Source organism: Podarcis tiliguerta, assembly GCF_965153285.1.
Source record: "Podarcis tiliguerta genome assembly, chromosome: Z".
Lineage (NCBI taxonomy): Eukaryota > Metazoa > Chordata > Lepidosauria > Squamata > Lacertidae > Podarcis > Podarcis tiliguerta.
The window spans coordinates 34,450,345-34,473,000 of record NC_139553.1 but is presented as its reverse complement, the minus strand read 5'-3'; the positions used below and the strand labels follow the sequence as shown (position 1 = coordinate 34,473,000).

Here is a 22,656-nt window from a genome sequence, read left to right as displayed (position 1 = left end):
CCTGTCTGGTTCCCTTTGTTATCTCAATTTTGTCTGTGAAGTTATTATTAACTATCAATTTAGCATATTCTTCTGAATAAATAGCCCAAATACCATTTAAAAGTTTTTCACTGATATCCATAAATTCTAAATTTTGTTTCATAAAATGCCAAGACACATTATCAAATTCTTTTTCAGCATCCAGAAACATTAGGGCAACATGTTTGTCTCTCCTGGAGTCCAGATATTCCATTATATCAATTATATATATTTTCTCCCACCCCCAATAAATTTATTCACAGAAAAAAAAAAGTGTGGGGGTTTTTTAAAAAGTGAAATCGCTCTCATCATTTATTAAGTTAAAAAACACCAATTGAAAAGCACCGATCAGACATTGCATTTCGAGGCCTCCATCGCAAACTCAAATCTGGTTGCAATTTTCTTTGGGGGGAAAGGATCTTGGCTTTTTAAAAAGGGATTCGGCATTTGGGGAATTCCAAGATGCAGGACGGAGATGCATTCAGGGCGGGCTAAAGACCTCAAGGGATCCCACTCTGACATTTGGAAATCTCTCCTCTCCTAGGGCTCCCTTCTGGCTAGCCTAAGGGAGGAGGGAGGGGCAGGACTGGCTGCCCTGGCATTGGGAGATGGGGGCCACATGGGGACAGAACGGGGTGTCAAGGGGCCATGGCTATCCAGCCGAGGATGAGGAGGGAGCCACCATACGGGGCCACCTTGGTCAGGATCGGGTCCTCTGTCACGGTGTGGTAATACAGGGCGGCAGAGAACAACCCGATGCCCAGAGACAGGATGCTGCCGGCTATCATGGGATAGCGGCAGTGGGGTACAGCCAGGGGGGACAGGCTGTGGAGGAAGTGGTATTTGTTGGCTGTCTCATAGAGGTCTTTCAAGTAGAAATCTCGGTCGCTGCGATGGAAATCATGAGCCCATTTCTGCTTTCAGTTGTATACTAGGAATCGGTTTTGTTAACTTTATAATACAAAAAGCTAACCATTTTTTTTTTAAAAAAGCAACCCAGATATAACTATGAAACAAAACGTATCAGGAACTATACAACCACTACACCTCATTTGGATGCTGTGCCAATGAAGTAGTTCATTTATTAAGTAAAAGAAAAGCCACTCCTAATATATTTTCTCTTTTTATTTTTTTAAAGTAATTTTTACTGAGTTTTCCATTAAATCATATTCACCTTTTGTTACATAATTCTATGACTTAATATATTACTCTGTAAGAGCATCGACCTCCTGCCCTCCCTTTTTCTGACTTCCACATAACTTTCGATATTCTTCGCATTTCTATAAGCACTTATTTACCCTTTGTCAAAATTATATTTCAAAACCTTTTTTAACTCGTATATTATATCCCAGAGGCTTTCACTTTAGAACAAGTCCACCACAGATGGAGGAAATTCCCCTCCTTCTCCTTACACTACCTACAATTTTTGTCTTGATTTCTATACTTTTTAGCAAGTTTGACATGTGTAAAAACGATCGATACATCATCTTAAATATATTTTATCTGAGTGACACACATGCTGTGAAATTAATTGTTTCGGTCCACAGTTTTTCCCACCCTTTAAAATCAATATTGTGCCCCAAATCCTGGCCCCACCTAATCAGAACACTTTTTACCTCTTCATCCTTTGTGTGCCACTCCAGCAATGGCACCAAAAAGGTTGTGTTTTGTATTTCTTGGTTCCTAGCAGACTCCCCAGCCCTATATACCTGTCTGCAGAGTTAGCTTCACTCATGCTGTCAGGCAACTAAGTTTGCCCTGACTCTCTTCAGTTTCCCTGGCATTGGTGCTCTATGGCCAAAGGATGCTGCTTCTTGCATCTGTTCATTCACTCTAGTAATGCCAACTTTCCCCACTTAGGCAAGTTAGAACCAGGCCTTTTTCTCAGCTGGAACTTGCTCGAACAGATCCAGCACCTCTCAGGTGCGCACCAGTAGAGAACAAGGGAAGTGCTCATCAGTTCTGGCACTTTTTAAAAAATAGAAAAAATATTATACGCGTAACAAAACATGAAGCTGAAATATATTGACCAGACAAATTTTCAACGAGTAACAGGTTTTTTTTTTAATAATTCACATACATAGTAAAAAGGTGCCATGATGCCATTCTGCGAGCTATGGAAAAATAGCTCTTTCATATAAAATATAAATTTGTACCAGTCCTTTTGAAACAGTTCGTCACGCTGAGTCCGGAAGTGTCCTTGCAGCCATTGTGGCATACATAAACATGGCACAGCCAGGAGGGCCAGGCTGTGGAAGAAGTGGTATTTGTTTGCCGTCTCATAGAGCTCTTCCAAGTAGTCATCTCGGTCCGGATTATGTCTGCGAACTCGATCATCTTGACCTGCCGGTCTTCCAGTGTTGGAAGTTCCTGCTACTTCCTTTTCTGAGCCAGAAGTGTTCTTGCAGCCATTGTGGCATACATAAACATGGCACAGCCAGGAGGGCCAGGCTTTGAAAGAAGTGGTATTTGTTTGCCGTCTCATAGAGCTCTTTCAAGTATTCATCTCGGTCGCTGCGACGGAAATTGTGACCCCCATAGGCGGCCGCCCCAACGGCCGCAGCCCCACTCAGCGCTCTGAGCTGTCATAAAAAAGCCCCGGCGCCTGTCATATCAATTATATGTCTAGCATTGTCCTTCATCTGTCTACCAGGTAGAAATCCAGTTTGATTCTTTCCAATCTCCTCTCCCAATACATCTTTAAGTCTATTGGACAATATACTGGCAAATAATTTGTAATCATTATTTAGGAGCGAGATTGGCCTCTAATTTTTCACCTGCCTTATGTCCATGTCTTGTGTAATATGGGCTTCTTTCCAAGTAATATATATATTATTTTTAAGAGGAAAAACTCATTGGTTTAAAACGTTATATATTTCCAGCCTGATGTAGGGGCTGTGTTGTTGTTGTTTAAGCCAAATGCAATGAAAATGCATTGTTTGAAGAGTGAATAGATGTATATGCAGAATATGTAAACGTGTACTGCGAAAGCTTTGTAATATTACTTTTGTGATTTTGGGTAAAATTGATGGATGAAGAAAGTGTTGAACTAAAAGCAAACTGTGTGCTTAACTTGTGGTTTGTATCTTTTCGTTTCTAAAGGGACCTTTATAAACTCCAAAAAAAATTAAAAATAGAAAAAAAATAATACTGGTTGGAGCTTTTCTCTGCTTCCTCTAGCTGGGGAGGACAAAGCATATGCACAGCTTTGCCACCCATCTCTCAATATGCCCTATACATTTTACTTCTGGTTGGGCTGGAGCTGGCATTTTTCTGATGTCAGCACATTCTGTCATTGTTGCCTCAAAGCCAATAATATTTATGCTTTAAAAATGCAGAGGAAAAGAACGATAATAGTTATTTTATATGGGTACATGGACAAAGTCTTGTTTGCTATGGCAAGTAAAAATTGCACGAAAGAAGAAAAAGTAATTCCCCCAGACTTAAGAAATCCATCTTAATATCATTCATAGAGCAATAAATAGCATTAAGTGGGCCAATCCAGACATAGATCATACAACCCTAAACCACTTGGAGACACAAGATGGATTTTGTTCCAGTCAAATAAATCACTTATTTTCTAAGGGAGCAATATTTACAGCAGTGGAAGGGGAACAAATTAACACTATTTTCAGTATAGAAAAGGCCCAGGGGTGGAATTAAGAAGTATAGGGACATCGATCCCACCCACCCCTCACACTCTTTATTTATTTTTTATTAATGAGAACCTACAAATCCACTGTTTTATGGAATTGTAGTTGAACAAGGAAACAAGAAAATAGTATTGCCGCTCTCTTTTATTGGTTTTGTTAAAATAGGATTTTCCATTCTGACTGGCCAATTTGACTGCAGCTGCCTGCTGCTGATATTATGGATAATGTTTTCTTAATGAAACTTGGATCAGAATGCTATGCCGTCCTGCATATCAGATGGAAATAGGAACACCCTTCCTGGCCCAGTCAATTACCACACCCCACTAGTTTTTATCAGCCAAGAAGGGTAAGAGTCCGAAGCACAAGTCGTTGCCCTGACTAATACAAACACCCTGTCCACATCCTCAAGCCTTACTATCTGAAAATTATCCAAAACAACAGGACTAGACAGTGCTCTGGACACCCATGAGACTCATTTGCTATAACAGCAGAGTCAAGATCTCAGTGGATGCAAGTGGTTTTATCCTCAAAATGCTTTGCAAACAAGTCACAGTGGTTAGACATAGCTACCATTGGTTCCATCACCACCTTGAGTCGGACTGTCTTTCTTCTTCTTTGGCGATCACTTGTAGCTGAGTAGTACTGCTGTCTTCAATACCACTACGTATGCTTAATGATGAGCCCACACTACTGTTCAGTTGTATGCAGCCAGATCTTTCCTCCACTTGCGTGGAGCCATCTTTCAACTTGTTTCCTTTGCCTAAGTTCTGCAGTATACCAAGGAGTCAAGTGGGAGAGGATGCTCAGAAGTGATCATGTTAAAAGCCTGAGCCATTCAGATGTTCCAGAGGCTGGCCAGGGCTTTGATAGGAGTGCCAGTCATATCAAACAGAAAAAGCCCTCAGCGTTACCTGGAAACCCATTAGATACATCAGCCTCCAGGGGCGGATGATCCTAATACGTCCCTTGCCTCTAGAAAGGGAAAAAGTGGGTTGAAAGTCTAGATCTCAACAGAAAGTCATCTGACCATCAGAGGGCAAGCAGAACCTCAATACTCCCTCCATCACTCCTCCTATGACTAGGTGGACAATGACTTTTTAACATACTGAAAGCTCTCAAGCCCAAAAGGTGCAAAGCAAAAAGCTGAGGTTGCCAACTCTCCTCCACTCGCACTGGCAAAGGCACTTTATCTGTGATGGCTACCACCCAACTCAAGCTACTGTTTGAATGTCTGAAATGTAGGAAACATCACAATATCATACTCTGAGAAGGTACTGTCAGTACAGGACTGGACCAGAGCAGGCAGTCTGAATTGTCAACCATTTTGCATTCTATATTCCCTATCTTTTAAACAACCCTCGTTTGTTGCGGTTGTTGAGGCAGTTTTGTGGCTATTAAAAGCCAGAAGGGTACTGGCAGCAGGACCAACCTACACCCCTCAGCTGCTTAGAACCAATTTATGCATGATCTTTGTTTTGCAGCCTTTTCAGAGCATGAGGTTAATCCCCTGGTCTCTTTGTTTTCCTAAAGAAAATGTGATATTCAATGTTTTTGGGTTTTTTTCAAATTTTTTATTGATTTTTCCAAATTTATAACAAATATCAAAAAGCAAACAAACAAACAAAGATAAAACCTAACTGCAATAATTCCCCTTTTGTTAACATTGTTGGGTGACTTCATTGAATCCCCCTGGTTGAGTTTCTATGTATATCATTGTAACGGTTTTCCAAAACTATTTTCACATAAAATTTACTTAGTCTATTAACATCTTTCTTTCTTTTCATTATAAATTTAAACATATTATTCTATAACATCACATATTTAAATCCTAGGCCAATCTGGTACTTGCAAGTATTTCTATTTAAGTTATCTTAGCATATTTAGATTAATAGTCTTTAAATTTCATCCATTCCTCCTGATACTCCTCCTCATTCTGGTCGCGGACTCTTCCGGTCAGGTCGGCTAGCTCTGAAAAGTCCATCATCTTCATCTTCATCTTATTCATTTACCACTGTTGTGGTCGTGAACTCTGGAAAAACAGGTCTGGGTGCTGGCAGAAACAGGTTTCCAACGTCGTTGCTCACGCAACCTGGGACTGAGCTGACTGGCCTTTATCTTCTCTGGGGCCTAGGGTGGTCCCAGTCCACAGGTGACTCGCCTCTCCTGGCGTTAGATTTAGACTTCCTGAGCAGAAGGCACAAAAGACAGAACAGGAAAATCCTTTTCCCAAAATTTATTTTAAAAACAAGATTATTCAAACTTAAAAGTTGGCACATCTCTTTCAGGGTTCAAACAAGAAAATAAAAACATTGTTTAACGTCCCTAGCTAAACATACTCACAAATGAGAACAAATGAAGGCTTAGGATTGTTCGAAGGTTCTCGGCTGAATCCGCATTCTAGGATAACAGGCAGGCACTCTACATCACAAAGAACGCGCATATGAATGTAGAGTTGATGGGCGACTGCCGGCAAGTTGGTAAGCCTGGCAGAAGGGCAGCTTATGAAAAATCTAAAATTATAGTTTTCAAAAGAAGCTTCTCCTGGTCTAAATGGGTGCTGGATGGCCCATAACCTTGAACAGATCAAATACTTCAGTTATCTAGGGCTCACATTCCATGATACAGGATATTGGAAGCACCACGCAAAACCCATTTCCCAACTCCTGTACGCTGCAAATGTATTGCATAATGGGGACCTGCCAAAGCTAGATGGCTTTCAGGCAAAATTTCTACGATCTCTGCTGTAGGTACCCAACTGTGTCCCCAACTCCATACTTCTGTTAGAAGCTGGTGAATATCCAATTTCAACTAAAGCATGGTGGGCTGCCCTAAAACATTGGCTCAGGATTTCAGTGTTTAATTTAGGGAAGGGTTTGTACCAACACCTGACCAATGAGGAATTTGTCAGCAAATGGCAGAAAACCATGGCTAAAAAAGCCACCTCTATTGGTCTGTCACCCCCCCCCCAACTGTATTACCTGGGTTATGAAATCGCCCTAAAGACGTTAAAGCAAAGATTATGGGATAATGCACACAGTGACTTGTGATCTCAAACACACGCTTCGCAAGACGAAAAATTCACAAGACAAAAAAACTCGCAGAACGAATTAATTTCGTCTTGCGAGGCACCACTGTAAATCTTCTCCCAGAAGTCTTTCACATTGGGATAGGCCCACCATGTATGATAAAAACTACCTTCTCTTTCTTTACATTTCCAACATAAATTATCACTCTTATGATAAATCTTTGCTAGTTTTACAGGGGTTAAGCACCATCTATACATCATTTTCATAACATTTTCCTTTAACATTGTACATGCAGTGAACTTGACCCCTTTCCTCCACAACCTTTCCCAATCTTCAAACATTATGTTATGTCCCACATCTCTTGCTGAATCTATCATCACAGATTTAACTTGTTCATCCTTTGTATGCCACTCCAACAGTAAGTTATACATTTTGGACAAGATACTCAATGTTTTTGGCTTTGCCAAATATATCAGCACATAATTATTTCTGTCGACCAGAGATGTCTAGTCTGTCATCTTTCTCCCTGGAAGTCCTGAGCAGACAGCTAGTCTTTCCTAGCTGTGGTTCATTAGGGCCCCACCTTCTGTACCAGAGGAAAGATGCTTGTGGGCAGGCATCTTGTGGTTGTTGTTGTTACGCAGCTAATAAGTGAGAAGACTGCTAGGAGCAGCAACTCTCATCCTATCACTCTGGAAATTTTGTTTGGTCCAGCAGGGCATTCAAGCATGGTTGCAGAAGTGCATTTATTTTATCAATTTGGATGTATGGATGTGAATATCAATAATACTTCCCAAAATGCTACAGATGTAAAATGTAGTAACTTTGAGCAATTTCATCAGTTCCAATCTAGCCCCGTATCTTTAGTGACTGGTATGCTGAGGTAATATTGTAAGAGCAAATTTCAGAGATTAACTTCGAGTGGACTCTTTCAACATTTTACTTCATTGCATGTTCTTGTATTTGTTTATTTAAAAAAAATTGTATACCATGTGATTATTTTCTTTTTCTTTTCTTTTTCTACAAACAAACCTCTAAGTATCGTTCTACTATTATGCGAGAGAGTATTATTCATTTTCTCCACACAGTGGTTAATTTATCCGGTCCCTCCTTATCTCAAAATCTGCTAATTTAATTCCATGGATAAAAAGATGGAAGCTGAGATGCAGGGAATAGAAGAATGTGAAGGTCTTGAGAACAAGATGTGCTTGGATGGCAAAGCTATGCCACAGAAAATTCAATCTGTGGGGGGAACTGACAAGATTTTCCTTGGTGGTGGAGCTGCAGAATCTAACAAAGAAACAAAAACCATTTGTTAGTGACCAGAAGAATAAGGACAGTACTTCTGAACACAGCTGTACAGGAAGAGAGAAGTGACTATCAAGTATGAGCAAAGGGTAATCACAAATGGCAGAGGAGTGAGAATGGAATGGGAATGTGCCCGCCTCTCTGTCCACTGGGAATCTATTGATGCCCACTTTTATTTAACATCTTACAATAAGGAAATTATACAGAAGAGGCAAGCAGTACCTTAATTGCATTTGGCACTGCAAATGCAAACAACTTTTGTGGATTTATTAGTTTAAAAAAGAGCACATTTTAGAAGTGGAATAAACTGTCTCAAAACCAAACATTTCAAGATTATGTCTACACTACAACGTTTATGTTGTACAGTGGTACCTCGGGTTAAGTACTTAATTCGTTCCAGAGGTCCATACTGAACCTGAAACTGTTCTTAACCTGAAGCACCACTTTAGCTAATGGGGCCTCCCACTGCTGCCGCCCTGCCGGAGCATGGTTTCTGTTCTCATCCTGAAGCAAAGTTCTTAACCTGAAGCATTATTTCTGGGTTAGCGGAGTCTGTAACCTGAAGCGTATGTAACCTGAGGCACCACTGTATATGATTTTTATCTTTCGTATTCCTCAGCAGATATGGATGCCTCTTGTGTTATTTGTTAGAGTAGAATGTTTGTTTATATTAATCTGTTAAAAATATGTTTATTTGACTACAAAGGCGTCCTTAATTAATGGACCTACACATTTTTTTAAAAAAAGCATTTTTTCCAATATACATACTATAAAAACTGCAAATGGCAGGTACCATTTTTAAAGTAAAAACCCCATTCCCATCTCTTTTGAGATGTCATCATCAGTGACAAATAATGCAGAGTTTTAAAGAATGAGCTTTACTGAGTTAAAATAAGCTTCTTCATAAACAACATGGTTCCAAATAGTTATCTCAACTGCTTGACTAACTTCTCTTAACAAATTCTCTCCCTCTCTCACACCAGACTAGCCCAAGCCACAGACTTATCTTCTCTGTCTCTTCTAACTCCAGACTGTCTTCTCAACAACTCTAACTCTCTAAAAAAGTCTGTGCTTAAACCTTATACACAGTTAACTCTGTCCCTTGGGTTCCCAATGGTTAGTCATTTTACAATTAGTTAACCCTTTCCCTATGAACCCAGTATGACGTCACACACATGGAAGGGCAAACGCCACACAGCCATTCTCTGAAATCAGCATTTATCCAAATTTTGAAATGCTGTTTTCCAGTTAGCTAATGTCTATCTATCTATCTATCTATCTATCTATCTATCTATCTGGGGAAAGTGAGCATAAAAATGAATATATTATTTTATATATAATATCAAGCAAAAAGGCATGATATTATGAGAAAGTGCTTTGCAAAAATGTGCACATTAGTAAAAACTGCAAATAAAAAAGTGTTCATTAAGAGAAATTCATACCAAAATACTGATGAATCTTCAGGAGGATATTTTTAAAAGCATTCCCACATTGCTGCAGAAATGTGAAGAACTGAATTTAAGATTGGAAAAGTGAAAAACAGAGAAATAAAATTGTCAGATCCTTCCATCCCTACTTCTCAGTGAATTTCCATAGGTTTGTGCTGTAACCTGGATAGTATAACTTGGCAGATTTGCTCAGAAATACCGGTAACTCTCATTACAATACAAGGAGACTTGCTCCCAGTAAAGTCTGCATTGTACCCTAAGTTTTGATTGGGTGATAAACCTACTTTTCTGATATTTTGTGTCTAACTCAGTTCATCATCAATCTCATAAGAAATTGCAGAAAAATAGAGGGGCACATCATGGTCTGAAACTGAATTAAAGATAACCAACCATTAATTAATGAATCTGTATGGGGGGGGTTTGAAAAAAATGTTTAAATGTTCACCCCATTTTTTAAAAAAAATGTTGCCGTTTTTAAAAATTTCATTGCAATGTTTGACCCACCTGTAAGTGTCAGAACATGTCTGTTTCATTTCCATTGCCTTAATAGTGCTGACATTCTCCACCCCTGAAGCACAAATCTCACTAAACAAGGTACAATTGGATTTAAGAAGCATCTCTATCATAATGTATCCTCTTCTGCACACAACAGTGACTTATGTTAGGGATGCTAAGAAACAGACCCTTTGTTTTCCCCTGCAAAGAATAGTGTGGTTCCTAGACTATAATTGGATAGCTTGAGATGTTGACATTTTTCCCATTTTGACAGCCAGATCAATGTTATTGAAAGTGGTTTGTAGGCGTTCATGACAGGCTCAGGATTAATACTGCCAGCCTGTCTCAAAATGGCTGCTGTTTATAGGCAGGTGTGATGGACAGCAGAGCCAGACCAGAGTCGGATGATGCCGTCCCTCAGAAACTCTATCAGAGTGTTGGAGCCTCTTGCTGACTGGCTACAAAGCCAGCTAACCACAAGTGGGGAGGAGCAGTAGTCTGTGAGGGAGAATAAAAGGAGCGGTTTCTGTGAGACAGTTAGATAGGGACAGAGATAGTTTATTTTGAGATGGGAGATAGGAATTAGGATAGGATTTGACGGAGGGAGAACTAGTTCTGATTTGAGTTGAACATCCACTCTGAGGAGACTATTTACAGCAAGAGGAAAGGGCATTGCACCTTATGTAGAAAGACTGGGTTGAGTACAGACAGGAATTAACTGGACGGCTGAGTCTGAGCTGGGAGAGGTAGAAGCTGTGGGAATACAGGCTACCTGGGTCTCATTACAGCCAGGTGGGGAGAGTTCTTCTAAGTAAAGAACACTCCCAAACCCAGTGGCGTAGGGAGGGCAGTGACAAAATGGTGAAAATATAACTTCCGCACCCACCGCACGCCCCTTCCTACACCACTGCAGGAGCACTCTCCCTTTGAGTGATTTCCAAAAACCAGAAGCATTGCTGCCTCCAACTTTGCAGGCAGAGCACAGCCTTTATGGCTAATAGCCTTCAACAGCCCTCTTCTCCTTGAATCTGTCTAATCCAGAGGCATAGCTAGGTGAGGCGGGGGGCACTGGGTGTCACACTGTGGGACCTGCAGCATGCCTGAGCCACGCGTCTCCTGAGGGGAGGCGATGGACTGCCTGCAAGTTCCACACTGCTTTTTCGAGCAGCGCAGGGCTTGCATCTGCCCACTGCCTCAGTCGCCCTACAGCTGAGGGGGAGGCTGCAGAGAGGCTCAACGCAGTGTACCCTTCCTTGGCTCGCCCTGCCCCCATGGGGTTTGTAGCCTTTCCTAGATTAGGCCTTACTTGATAAAAAAAGTAACACTCATCCCATCAAAGGCAGAGAACCCTAACCATTATACTTCCTTGGGAAACATGCCTAAGAACTGAATTCTTGCTTGTGTGAGGCTAGCGAGCACACAAGACAGATTTTGTAGGGGTGACTCCAACATTGTGGAACTTTAATATTTAATATTCCAGTTAATATTTGCTAGATCCTTTTGGTTCTCGTATTCAAGTAGGCTTTTAGACTTCACCTTTAAAAAAGAAGGAAAAGTTTTGCTTTTCCTTAAGAGTGTTTAAGTTTGAAGCCCTTCATAAGATTTCACTTATGGTGATCTAATTCAGTTTCTCTCTTGCTGTTTCTGTCTACTGTTCTGTTGTTTTTACTTCTCTCTGTTCATACCTCTGAGAGGGCTTGTCTGGAGGGAAAAGACTAATAAATAGCTATAATTAAACTATAACCATTTAGCCAGCCAGCTAGGCTGTTTGGGAGGAAAGGTGGGATGGAGATTAAACAAACAAACAAACAAACAAACTAACAAACAATATGGAAATTCCAGTTCTGGCCCTACAGGAAGAGTTACAGCATACCAGGCAACTTTCTGTAGGCCGTATGTCACAGATGGGCAGGGGAGTTACCTTTGACTCTCATGCCACCACCCCATCCTCCATCCAGGAAAACAAGAAGCATTATCAGAGTTGAAGGATGCATTCCAGTCAGCCAAAAACACTCAAGGAAGTTGCAAAGAACAGCTGATCAGGTGTGCAGCCTGGGGTGAGGAGGGGAGAGTATGAGGGCCAGACAGAGATACCTGGAGGGCTACATTTGACGCATGGCCTAAGGTTTTCCACCCCTGCAGGATATATTTAACCAAAAGCACCTTGTAATCGGTCTTGTACAATTTTGAGGTGCTTTATACGGGAAAGAAGACATACAAAGAAAGACTCTCCTTCCTATGTGGGCAAGGAATAGAGGGTTTTCTTTCTCTTTTATCCCCCTTGCTCGCTCGCTTCCCTCCCACATCAGAATGCCTCTATGCACCTGTGGAAACCTGATTGTCTCCAGTGTCCTGCGGGTTAATCAGAAATGGCACCAAATTATTTGGGGTTCGCTTCCTTGAAATTAAAAACTCTTGTCAGAAAAATGTTCCACCATCCTACATTAAAGATGGTCATTAGAGCTTGTATAACCTTTCCCTGTAAGCAGTAATGAAAAGTGCTTGGCAGTTCTGGGTTCAGTTGGTTTATTCATGCATCTGAGCCTTTTTCAAATGCTTGTGCTTCTTCTTCTTCTTCTTTTGGCAACTCCCTTTCATACCCTTATAGCTATAACATATTCTGGGCTGTCTTTCTCAGAAAATCCCCCCTATAAGATCTTAAGAGCCTGAGCTCATGACATTAATATAGTCAAAGATGAAAATATAGCTTCATGATCATTTTATTTCCCCTACTGCTTTTATCTGTATGGAGAGGGCGGGGGGATTGGAAGCATTGTAGCACCCACAACAGGAGAAATTATGTCACTTTATCTCTGAAAAGTGCACAGCTGACTGACTGAATAACCTGCACAGATAATATGCTAATAAAATGTATCTGGACTGCATAAAATTGGATTGGCCATAAACGAAACAGCTTCCTGAAGGAAAGACGGTGGGGGTAGTGGAGAAAGAGACTTGGCTTTGCACAAGACTCCCTTCCACCTTCACATAAGAAGAAATTCATTGTAATTAAAATAAAAATGAAAGCTTTCCAGTATCTTTTCCACAGAGAGTTTATCAAGGCAATAGTCGACCTAGTTGAAGCCTGGCAATTTGTACCCAATAATATATTTATGCAAATATGTCTATTATTTCCCCAAGCAGGAAGAGGCATGCCTTTTTATTGCATTTCTCCCTCCTCTCTTCTTTTCATAATAAAAATGCATAGGTAATGAATAATCTCTGGATTTGGAGACGAGATAATTTAAATTATCTGGTGTTTAGCAGTTAAGGTGGTTTAAAGGTTAAGGGTGGTTTGAGCTGGGAATTAAAGCAGTCACTATTTTGCTCTTTTGAGATCTGTTTGGAAGAATGATAGGTTTCCTCCTGGAGAGGCATAGAAACATATATGTTTCTACAATATATTACCTCTCCTCACCTGTATTACTCCTCCCCAGCCTCTGCACAACAGGGGTAGGGCAGCTGTGCACCCAGCAGGGGGAAAGGTGCAGACAAGTACCAATGGTCTTGAGCAGTCCAATAAGTCATGCAGGTCTCATGCAGTGTAGCCAATGAGGAGGCAAAAATTGTCTTGTTTAGAGGGCCAGGTGCAACTGATCCGCAAGGAGCCCCAGTTGCAGCAGAACAATCAGGAGCTCAATTTGAGCTCCCAGTTATTCCTAAGTAGCCTTGTCCTTAGGGACGCGGGTGGCGCTGTGGGTAAAAGCCTCAGCGCCTAGGGCTTGCCAATCGAAAGGTCGGCGGTTCGAATCCCCGCAGCGGGGTGCGCTCCCGTTGTTCGGTCCCAGAGCCTGCCAACCTAGCAGTTCGAAAGCACTCCCGGGTGCAAGTAGATAAATAGGGACCGCTTACTAGAGGAAAGGTAAACGGTGTTTCCGTGTGCGGCTCTGGTGCCGGTTCGCCGGAGCAGCTTCGTCACGCTGGCCCCGGCCTCTTGAGTGACCCGGAAGTGTCTCCGGACAGCGCTGGCCCCCGGCCTCTTGAGTGAGATGGGCGCACAACCCTAGAGTCTGTCAAGACTGGCCGGTATGGGCAGGGGTACCTTTACCTTTACCTTAGCCTTGTCCTTACCCGCCTGAAGTCATTTGTGATGTCAGGTGTGAGGAGAAATGGCCTGATGGGCCAGATTGACCCATGAGATAGAGGTTTCCAGCCCCTGTTTTAGAATTAAGTAGAAATTTGTTGCCTGCATCCTGCATCAGCCTTTGGTTGTGTGACTTCCTGCCCCATACCTTGCACTGTTGGGTTGATAGAGTAGAAATCCCTTGCTATTGAGACTCTGGAAACAGTGATGTTTATATAGTGAAGAGGTGTGGAACTTTTCCATCCTGAGAGATACATTCCCTACATTCAGGGGCTACATACTAAGTCGGGAAAAAACACGAATCCAAGGAAACAGAATAATCACAGGAAATGTCAGACTCCAATCCACATAGAACTAAGTCCAGTGCCACCTATTGCAGCCACTATGGCTACCACACTTAACTATGGTAGGCACTCAAGCACTGCCTGCTGCAAAAAAAGAGGACAAAAGAGGACACACGGTTGCATACTATAGCTGTGTGCATACACTAAGGTATTACCAGTTGATGAACAATGTCAAGGTCTCTGTTCTCCCTTCTTAAAATTTTGTACTTTAAAACCAGTCTTGAACTGGGCAGATCTTCACACTGAAGGCTCCTTCAGACAGAAGCCCTACAGACAGACAGTTTACCAAAGACTGCCATCTATTTGTAGTGCTAAGACACACAACCATCTTATGTTAAGGTGTAGAATGGCACTATCCAGACTCAATGAGAGGCAGGCCTCTGCCTGCTTTCATAGTCTTGCCCAAGCCACGAGCTAGACCTGCCCCACAAACATCTACATGTTTCAGTCTCACTTAACGAGGGCTTGAACCTCACATTTATTCCAACTCTCTTGTTTTCCATCCCCACTCCCTGGTAAATCACCTGGTCCCATGGAGACTGGTCTATCCAAGCAAATGAGGCACTGTCCCACCAACCTCATTCTGCCCTGAGTTAGCCTCTATTTCCAAATGCCTGTTTCTTACTTAAAAGTTGAAGGTTTGGTTTTGGCCATTAGTTGTCTCTGGCTGTCATTAGCTTTGACTCCACCTTCTGTTTGTCTGCCTGCCTTCTGTCCTACTAGTTCCAATGGGCCATCGCTGACTAGGGTAAGGATTAACAAGGGGGTGTTCTTAATGTGTTTATGTATACAGCATTATTCTTTTGGAGAGGAAAACTCTTTGCTGGTCAGCGATATCCTTCAAGGCTACTGCCATCCCTTTTTATTGTTCTTCATTTTTCAACCCAACATGGATTATGTAGCCCTCCAAACAGTAGAGGACCGCCCTTTGTAAAATAGGGCACATGTGCCCTAATAAGGCCACAATGAAATGCATGTTCTGCCATAACAATCAGGGAGTGAAGTGACTTTTGTTGTAAGAATAGGAATTTTGTAAGCAAATAAAAGAATATCCACATGTGAAATATTAAAGGTGATGACCTCCAACACTCTTCATTCCAGTAAGTCCCACCAAAGCAGTGCTGATAAACACATAATTCTCTATTTAATCTCACTGAAGTGGGCCTAACTGGGAATAATTTTTTAGTCGGCCTTGGGAGATCTGCAAGCAAACGCTTCATCCAGATGGAGCAGTTTTATCAGTAGGAATGCAGGAGATGGGATAATTTGACATCCTGCCTAACTTTTATCTGTTCTCCCCTCTTCAGGCCCTAATGGATCATTTCCTGCCAGGGAGGCTGCCAAGAGCACAGAAATATTTTAGTTATCTGAATGAACCCCATGGCAGTTGATCAGAGACTTCTCCATTGATTTGTGGCTACCAAGGACCCATCTTGCTCCATTTCATTCCATGTGGCAATAAAACTGAAATAGATTCAGAGTATCAAAACCCAGAGCAGTTGCCTAACAATACAAGGATTTCTGTCGCAGGAGATTAATTGTAATGAGATTCTTGCATGATAAAGCAAGGTCCTCTTAAAACCACTAAAAGTGGGGGAGGCTCACAAATCTATGCTGGGAAATAGATGTTCCTAGGATAAAAAGGTGTACAGAAACTTTTCCTGAAACTTTTTATATACCCAGAATCCACTTTATCCATTGTCAAAAGCCCTTGTCAGGTGTTGAAACCTCATGTGACAAGGAGGAGTGAGGAACACTCTGTTGGTCCCGCTCAGGGCCAACCCTACCACTAGGCAGAGTTGAGGCAGCAGCAACATCCTGGACGTCAGATCTGTATGTGCCACATTCCCTACCATACATTCCCTTAACCTAGCCTGTTGCCCTCAGGTGCAGTGGAATACATTGTTCTGCCACCAGTAACTTTCTTCTTCTTCTTGATTGCGTGTGTATTTTAAAGATGCAAATATATCAACCTTGTGCAAATTACACATTTTAAATGTTGGCATCTCTGAATTATCTCAGTCTTCAGGACAAGAAACATGAGTGACATGGAAAAAAGGCAGAACTTCCAAATGGGAAGAGAAGAACAAGGGAAAGAAGATAAAGATATACCAGGGTTCAAATTCCGCATTTTACACATTGGCGTCTTGGACTCACCTCAAGCCCAAATGGAGTGAATGGACCATAAAATGGCAAATAGACTGGTTCTCGAAACAGTTTTCTTAATGGTACTCCATTACTGAAGGAAGAATAATAATAAAACCATGCTCTAACCAACTGAGCTAACCAGGAAGGCTACCTGCAAGACCACTTGTTTCCTGTCCCCTTGTTATGGTTTTGTCTCCCAAGAGCTAAGGCACATGTTCAGGGAAGTTTTTAATATGTAACAATGTACTGTTTTTAACACTTTTTTAAAATATGTAACACTGTACTGTTTTTAACACTTGATTGGGAGCCGCCCAGAGTGGCTGGGGAAACTCAGCCAGATGGGTGGGATATAAATAAATTATTATTATTATTATTATTATTATTATTATTATTATTATTATTATTATTATTTTATACTCAGTCACAACATGTGTTACCCATATCTTTCCTGTACATGGCCCACAAAAGCTATCTGTGGACAAACGCCAGCTCCCTCGGCCTAAAAACGGAGATGAGCACCCCATAGCTGAATTTTACAAGACTTAACCATCCAGGAGTCCTTTACCTTTACCTATAGTTCTTTTCTTCTATTTTAATGAGGGAACAGAAATATGTGAAAAGCAATGTTGTCCAATGTGATTTGATAATGTTTCACACCAGGCCCATTGGTATGGATCAAATTCAGTGGAACATACAAGCAAGGGGAAACATTAAATTTAGGGAAGCTTTTAATGTTTGACAAACTATTGTATTTTAAGATTTTGTTGGAAGCCGCTCAGAGTTTAAATGCCCATGTTGTAATGTACTTTTAATATGTTTTAATTCAAGAAAGGTTCATGGAAGATCCTTCTTCTGGGGGCCTTCCTGGTGTCAGCCTGTGTGTAGTTCAGATTCTGGAGTTGGATTGCATTTCCTTCCCTTTGGGTGCAGTGCTCTGTGTCAGAGCTGGCCAGACCTCCTTGCAGGCATGCCTTAAATAACATGGTGCTCCAACCATTTGGGCCATCTGACCAAGTATAGCAACTGTCCAACTGCAGCACCCCCAATTCCTTTGTCAGCAATGGTAGGCTTACGGGAAGGAAATGGATGCCGTATGAAGAGCCTATTTCACTTGTTGCTGCTTTTGAAATTCCATCCATTTTAATGAAGGAACAGAATATGCGAAGAGCAATGTTGTCCAATGTGATTTGATAATGTTTCACACCAGGCCCATTGGTATGGATCAAATTCAGTGGAACATACAAGCAAGGGATAACATTAAATTTAGGGAAGCTTTTAATGTTTGACAAACTATTGTACTTTTAATATGTTTTAATTCAAGAAAGGTTCAAGAAAGATCCTTCTTCTGGGGGCCTTCCTGGGGTCAGCCTGTGTGTAGTTCAGATTCTGGAGTTGGATTGCATTTCCTTCCCTTTGGGTGCAGAGTGCTCTGTCTCAGAGCTGGCCAGACCTCCTTGCAGGCATGCCTTAAACCAGGGGTTGGCAAGGTTACTCGCCTGGGCCGGTTAAGTCCTGTGGAAGTCCTTCCATGGGCCAGATCACTCATGCATGTGCAGCCACAATTTCCGGTGTCAGCGGTACAAAGAATAAATCATACAATGTTTTTAAACAAATAAAAGAACCCCTAGTTTAACCCATGGTAACATTAACACTGTATGCAGAAATGGGTTCCTTGCATATCTTTGTGTATTTATTTAAAATATTTGTACTTTTCCTCTCCTTTCCTTTCCTTCTGAAAAGATCAAGGCAGTTAACAGAAAATAAGAAAATCAAGCCATAATTTAGCAATTTAAAATATTTGTTGGAAAAGCAGCAGCAGGAAAAGAAACTTACCTGCTACTCTTCTAGCAGAGAAGCTACTATGACAGTAAGGACCCCTTGTAAACAAAATGACATGCCTTAAACCAGGGGGTGGCAAGGTTTACCTCCCTGGGCCGGTTCAGTCCTGTGGAGGTCCTTCCAGATCACGCACGCACTCATGCATGTGCAGCCACAATTTCCGGTGTCAGTGTCTGAGCAGATGAAATTTTCAGCCCCATGGAAGCGAGTCCCCATGGCACGCTACTCCGGTTTTGTGCAGCACGTGGGGACTCGCCAAGCGGGCAGCTCTGTTCAGGGTTGGCTCGTGGGCCGGTTAAACGACCCCCATGGGCTGCTTGGAAGCCTCCCAGAGTGGATGGGGAAACATACCAGCAAGGGAAAACATTAAATTTAGGGAAGCTTTTAATGTTGTATTTTATTGTATTTTAAGATTATTTTGGAACTATTGTATTTTAAGCTATTGTATTTTAAGATTTTTTTGGAATCCGCCCAGAGTTTTAATGCCCATGTTTTAATGTACTTTTAATATGTTTTAATTCAAGAAAGGTTCAAGAAAGATCCTTCTTCTGGGGGCCTTCTTGGGGTTAGCCTTTGTGTAGTTCAGATTAAGGAGTGTGATTGCATTTCCTGCCCTTTGGGTGCAGTGCTCTGTGTCAGAGCTGGCCAGACCTCCTTGCAGGCATGCCTTAAATACCATGGTGCTCCAACCATTTGGGCCATCTGACCAAGTGGGCAACTGTCCAACTGCAGCACCCCCAATTCCATTGTCAGCAATGGTAGGCTTACGGGAAGGAAATGGATGCAGTATGAAGAGCCTATTTCACTTGTTGCTGCTTTTGAAATTCCATCCATTTTAATGAAGAAACAGAAATATGTGAAAAGCAATGTTGTCCAATGTGATTTGATAAGGTTTCGCACCAGGACCATTGGTATGGATCAAATTCAGTGGAACATACAAGCAAGGGATAACATTAAATTTAGGGAAGCTTTTAGTGTTTGACAACCTATTATATTTTAAGATTTTGTTGGAAGCCACCCAGAGTTTTAATGCCCATGTTTTAATGTACTTTTAATATGTTTTAATTCAAGAAAGGTTCAAGAAAGATCCTTCTTCTGGGGGCCTTCTTGGGGTTAGCCTTTGTGTAGTTCAGATTAAGGAGTGTGATTGCATTTCCTGCCCTTTGGGTGCAGTGCTCTGTGTCAGAGCTGGCCAGACCTCCTTGCAGGCATGCCTTAAATAACATGGTGCTCCAACCATTTGGGCCATCTGACCAAGTGGGCAACTGTCCAACTGCAGCACCCCCAATTCCATTGTCAGCAATGGTAGGCTTACGGGAAGGAAATGGATGCAGTATGAAGAGCCTATTTCACTTGTTGCTGCTTTTGAAATTCCATCCATTTTAATGAAGGAACAGAGATATGCGAAGAGCAATGTTGTCCAATGTGATTTGATAATGTTTCACACCAGGCCCATTGGTATGGATCAAATTCAGTGGAACATACAAGCAAGGGATAACATTAAATTTAGGGAAGCTTTTAATGTTTGACAAACTATTGTACTTTTAATATGTTTTAATTCAAGAAAGGTTCAAGAAAGATCCTTCTTCTGGGGGCCTTCCTGGGGTTTGCCTGTGTGTAGTTCAGATTCTGGAGTTGGATTGCATTTCCTTCCCTTTGGGTGCAGAGTGCTCTGTCTCAGAGCTGGCCAGACCTCCTTGCAGGCATGCCTTAAACCAGGGGTTGGCAAGGTTACTCGCCTGGGCCGGTTAAGTCCTGTGGAAGTCCTTCCATGGGCCAGATCACTCATGCATGTGCAGCCACAATTTCCGGTGTCAGCGGTACAAAGAATAAATCATACAATGTTTTTAAACAAATAAAAGAACCCCTAGTTTAACCCATGGTAACATTAACACTGTATGCAGAAATGGGTTCCTTGCATATCTTTGTGTATTTATTTAAAATATTTGTACTTTTCCTCTCCTTTCCTTTCCTTCTGAAAAGATCAAGGCAGTTAACAGAAAATAAGAAAATCAAGCCATAATTTAGCAATTTAAAATATTTGTTGGAAAAGCAGCAGCAGGAAAGAAACTTACCTGCTACTCTTCTAGCAGAGAAGCTACTACGACAGTAAGGACCCCTTGTAAACAAAATGACATGCCTTAAACCAGGGGTTGGCAAGGTTACCTCGTCTGGGCCGGTTCAGTCCTGTGGAGGTCCTTCCATGGGCCAGATCACGCACACGCTCATGCATGTGCAGCCACAATTTCCGGTGTCAGTGTCTGTGCAGACGTGATTTTCGGCACAGTGGAAGTGAGTACCCATGCAGTGCTGCACTGGTTTTGTGGGTAACGTGGGGACTCACAAAGCTGGCAGCTCAGTTCAGGGTTGGCTCGTCGGCCGGTTAAACGACCCCCATGGGCTGCTTGGAAGTTGCCCAGAGTGGCTGGTACAAAGGATAAATCATACAATGTTTTTAAACATTTCCAAGGTGGAAATGTTAGACGTTTCTGCCGGTAATACATGGCTTTGGCGCTCTCTGCCTGCGTAAACAAGGGAGCCGAGGCCTGCAGAGAAGGTTGCGGGGGCGGCTGGGCGGGCAGGTTCTTCTTCAGCATTTGGGCAAAGCTGGGCACTCGGGACGCCTGGGCCCAGTCGCTTGCCATCTTGCCCCGATCTACACGCAACTCCCAACCAAGCCCGTCTCAATCTGGGCTCAAATTATACAATGTTTTTAAACAAATAAAAAAACCCCCCTTGTTTAATCCATTGTAACATTAACACTGCATACAGCAATGGGTTCCCTGCATATCTTTGCGTATTTATTTAAAATATTTTTACTTTTGCTCTCCTTTCCTTTCCTTCTGAAAAGATCAAGGCAGTTAACAAAAAATAAGAAAATCAAGCCGCCATTTAGCAATTTAAAATATTTGTTGGAAAGCAGCAGCAGGAAAAGAAACTCACCTCGTACCTCCCTTAGCAGAGAAGCTACTATGACAGTAAGGACCCCTTGTAAACAAAAACGGAGATGAGCACCCCATTGTTGTATTTTATTATACTTAACCATCCAGGAGTCCTTTACCTTTACCTATAGTTCTTTTCTTCTATTTTAATGAGGGAAACAGAAATATGTGAAAAGGAATGTTGTCCAATGTGATTTGATAAGGTTTCACACCAGGCCCATAGGTATGGATCAAATTCAGTGGAACATACAAGCAAGGGATAACATTAAATTTAGGGAAGCATTTAATGTTTGACAAACTATTGTATTTTAAGATTTTGTTGGAAGCCGCCCAGAGTTTTAATGCCCATGTTTTAAGGTACTTTTAATATGTTTTAATTCAAGAAAGGTTCGAGAAAGATCCTTCTTCTGGGGGCCTTCCTGGGGTCAGCCTGTGTGTAGTTCAGATTCTGGAGTTGGATTGCATTTCCTGCCCTTTGGGTGCAGAGTGCTCTGTCTCAGAGCTGGCCACACCTCCTTGCAGGCATGCCTTAAACCAGGGGTTGGCAAGGTTACTCGCCTGGGCCGGTTCAGTCCTGTGGAGGTCCTTCCATGGGCCAGATCACTCATGCATGTGCAGCCACAATTTCCGGTGTCAGCGTCTGTGCAGATGCAATTTTCGGCCCAGTGGAAGTGAGTCCCCATGGCGCGCTACTCCGGTTTTGTGCAGCACGTGGGGACTCGCCAAGCGGGCAGCTCAGTTCAGGGTTGGCTCGTGGGCCGGTTAAACGACCCCCATGGGCTGCTTGGAAGGTGCACAGAGTGGCTGGGGAAACATACCAGCAAGGGAAAACATTAAATTTAGGGAAGCTTTTAATGTTGTATTTTATTGTATTTTAAGTTTTTTTGGAAGCCGCCCAGAGTTTCAATGCCCATGTTTTAATGTACTTTTAATATGTTTTAATTCAAGAAAGGTTCAAGAAAGATCCTTCTTCTGGGGGCCTTCCTGGGGTCAGCCTGTGTGTAGTTCAGATTCTGGAGTCGGATTGCATTTCCTGCCCTTTGGGTGCAGTGCTCTGTGTCAGAGCTGGCCAGACCTCCTTGCAGGCATGCCTTAAACCAGGGGTTGGCAAGGTTTACCTCCCTGGGCCTGTTCAGTCCTGTGGAGGTCCTTCCATGGGCCAGATCATGCACGCGCTCATGCATGTGCACCCAGAATTTTCAGGATCAGTGTCTGCGCAGATGCAATTTTCGGTGCTGTGGAAGCGAGTCCGCATGCCACGCTGCGCTGGTTTTGTGCAGCACGCGGGGACTCGCCAAGCAGGCAGCTCAGTTCAGGGGCGGCTCGTGGGCCGGTTAAAGGACCCCCATGG

The 22,656-nt window shown here is 42.3% G+C and overlaps 1 protein-coding gene and 1 long non-coding RNA gene across 2 annotated transcripts; both read right to left on the bottom strand.

Annotated features, from left to right (window-relative positions):
* Positions 1-300: 300 nt before the first annotated feature.
* On the bottom strand, positions 301-6,111 carry LOC310669920 (transmembrane protein 256 homolog; the record flags this gene model as incomplete). The annotated part of the gene is made up of 5 exons (XM_083424385.1): positions 301-935; positions 2,239-2,267; positions 2,441-2,600; positions 4,583-4,643; positions 6,008-6,111. 5 exons carry the CDS (start codon positions 6,109-6,111, stop codon positions 657-659), a joined length of 633 nt encoding a protein of 210 aa, XP_083280511.1. The 3' UTR covers positions 301-656.
* Positions 6,112-7,732: 1,621 nt separating this feature from the next.
* On the bottom strand, positions 7,733-9,863 carry LOC310668938. Its single transcript, XR_014506912.1, has 2 exons — positions 9,448-9,863; positions 7,733-7,987 (listed from the first exon to the last, which is right to left on the bottom strand). It is a non-coding gene; the product is annotated as an uncharacterized lncRNA (long non-coding RNA).
* Positions 9,864-22,656: the final 12,793 nt, after the last annotated feature.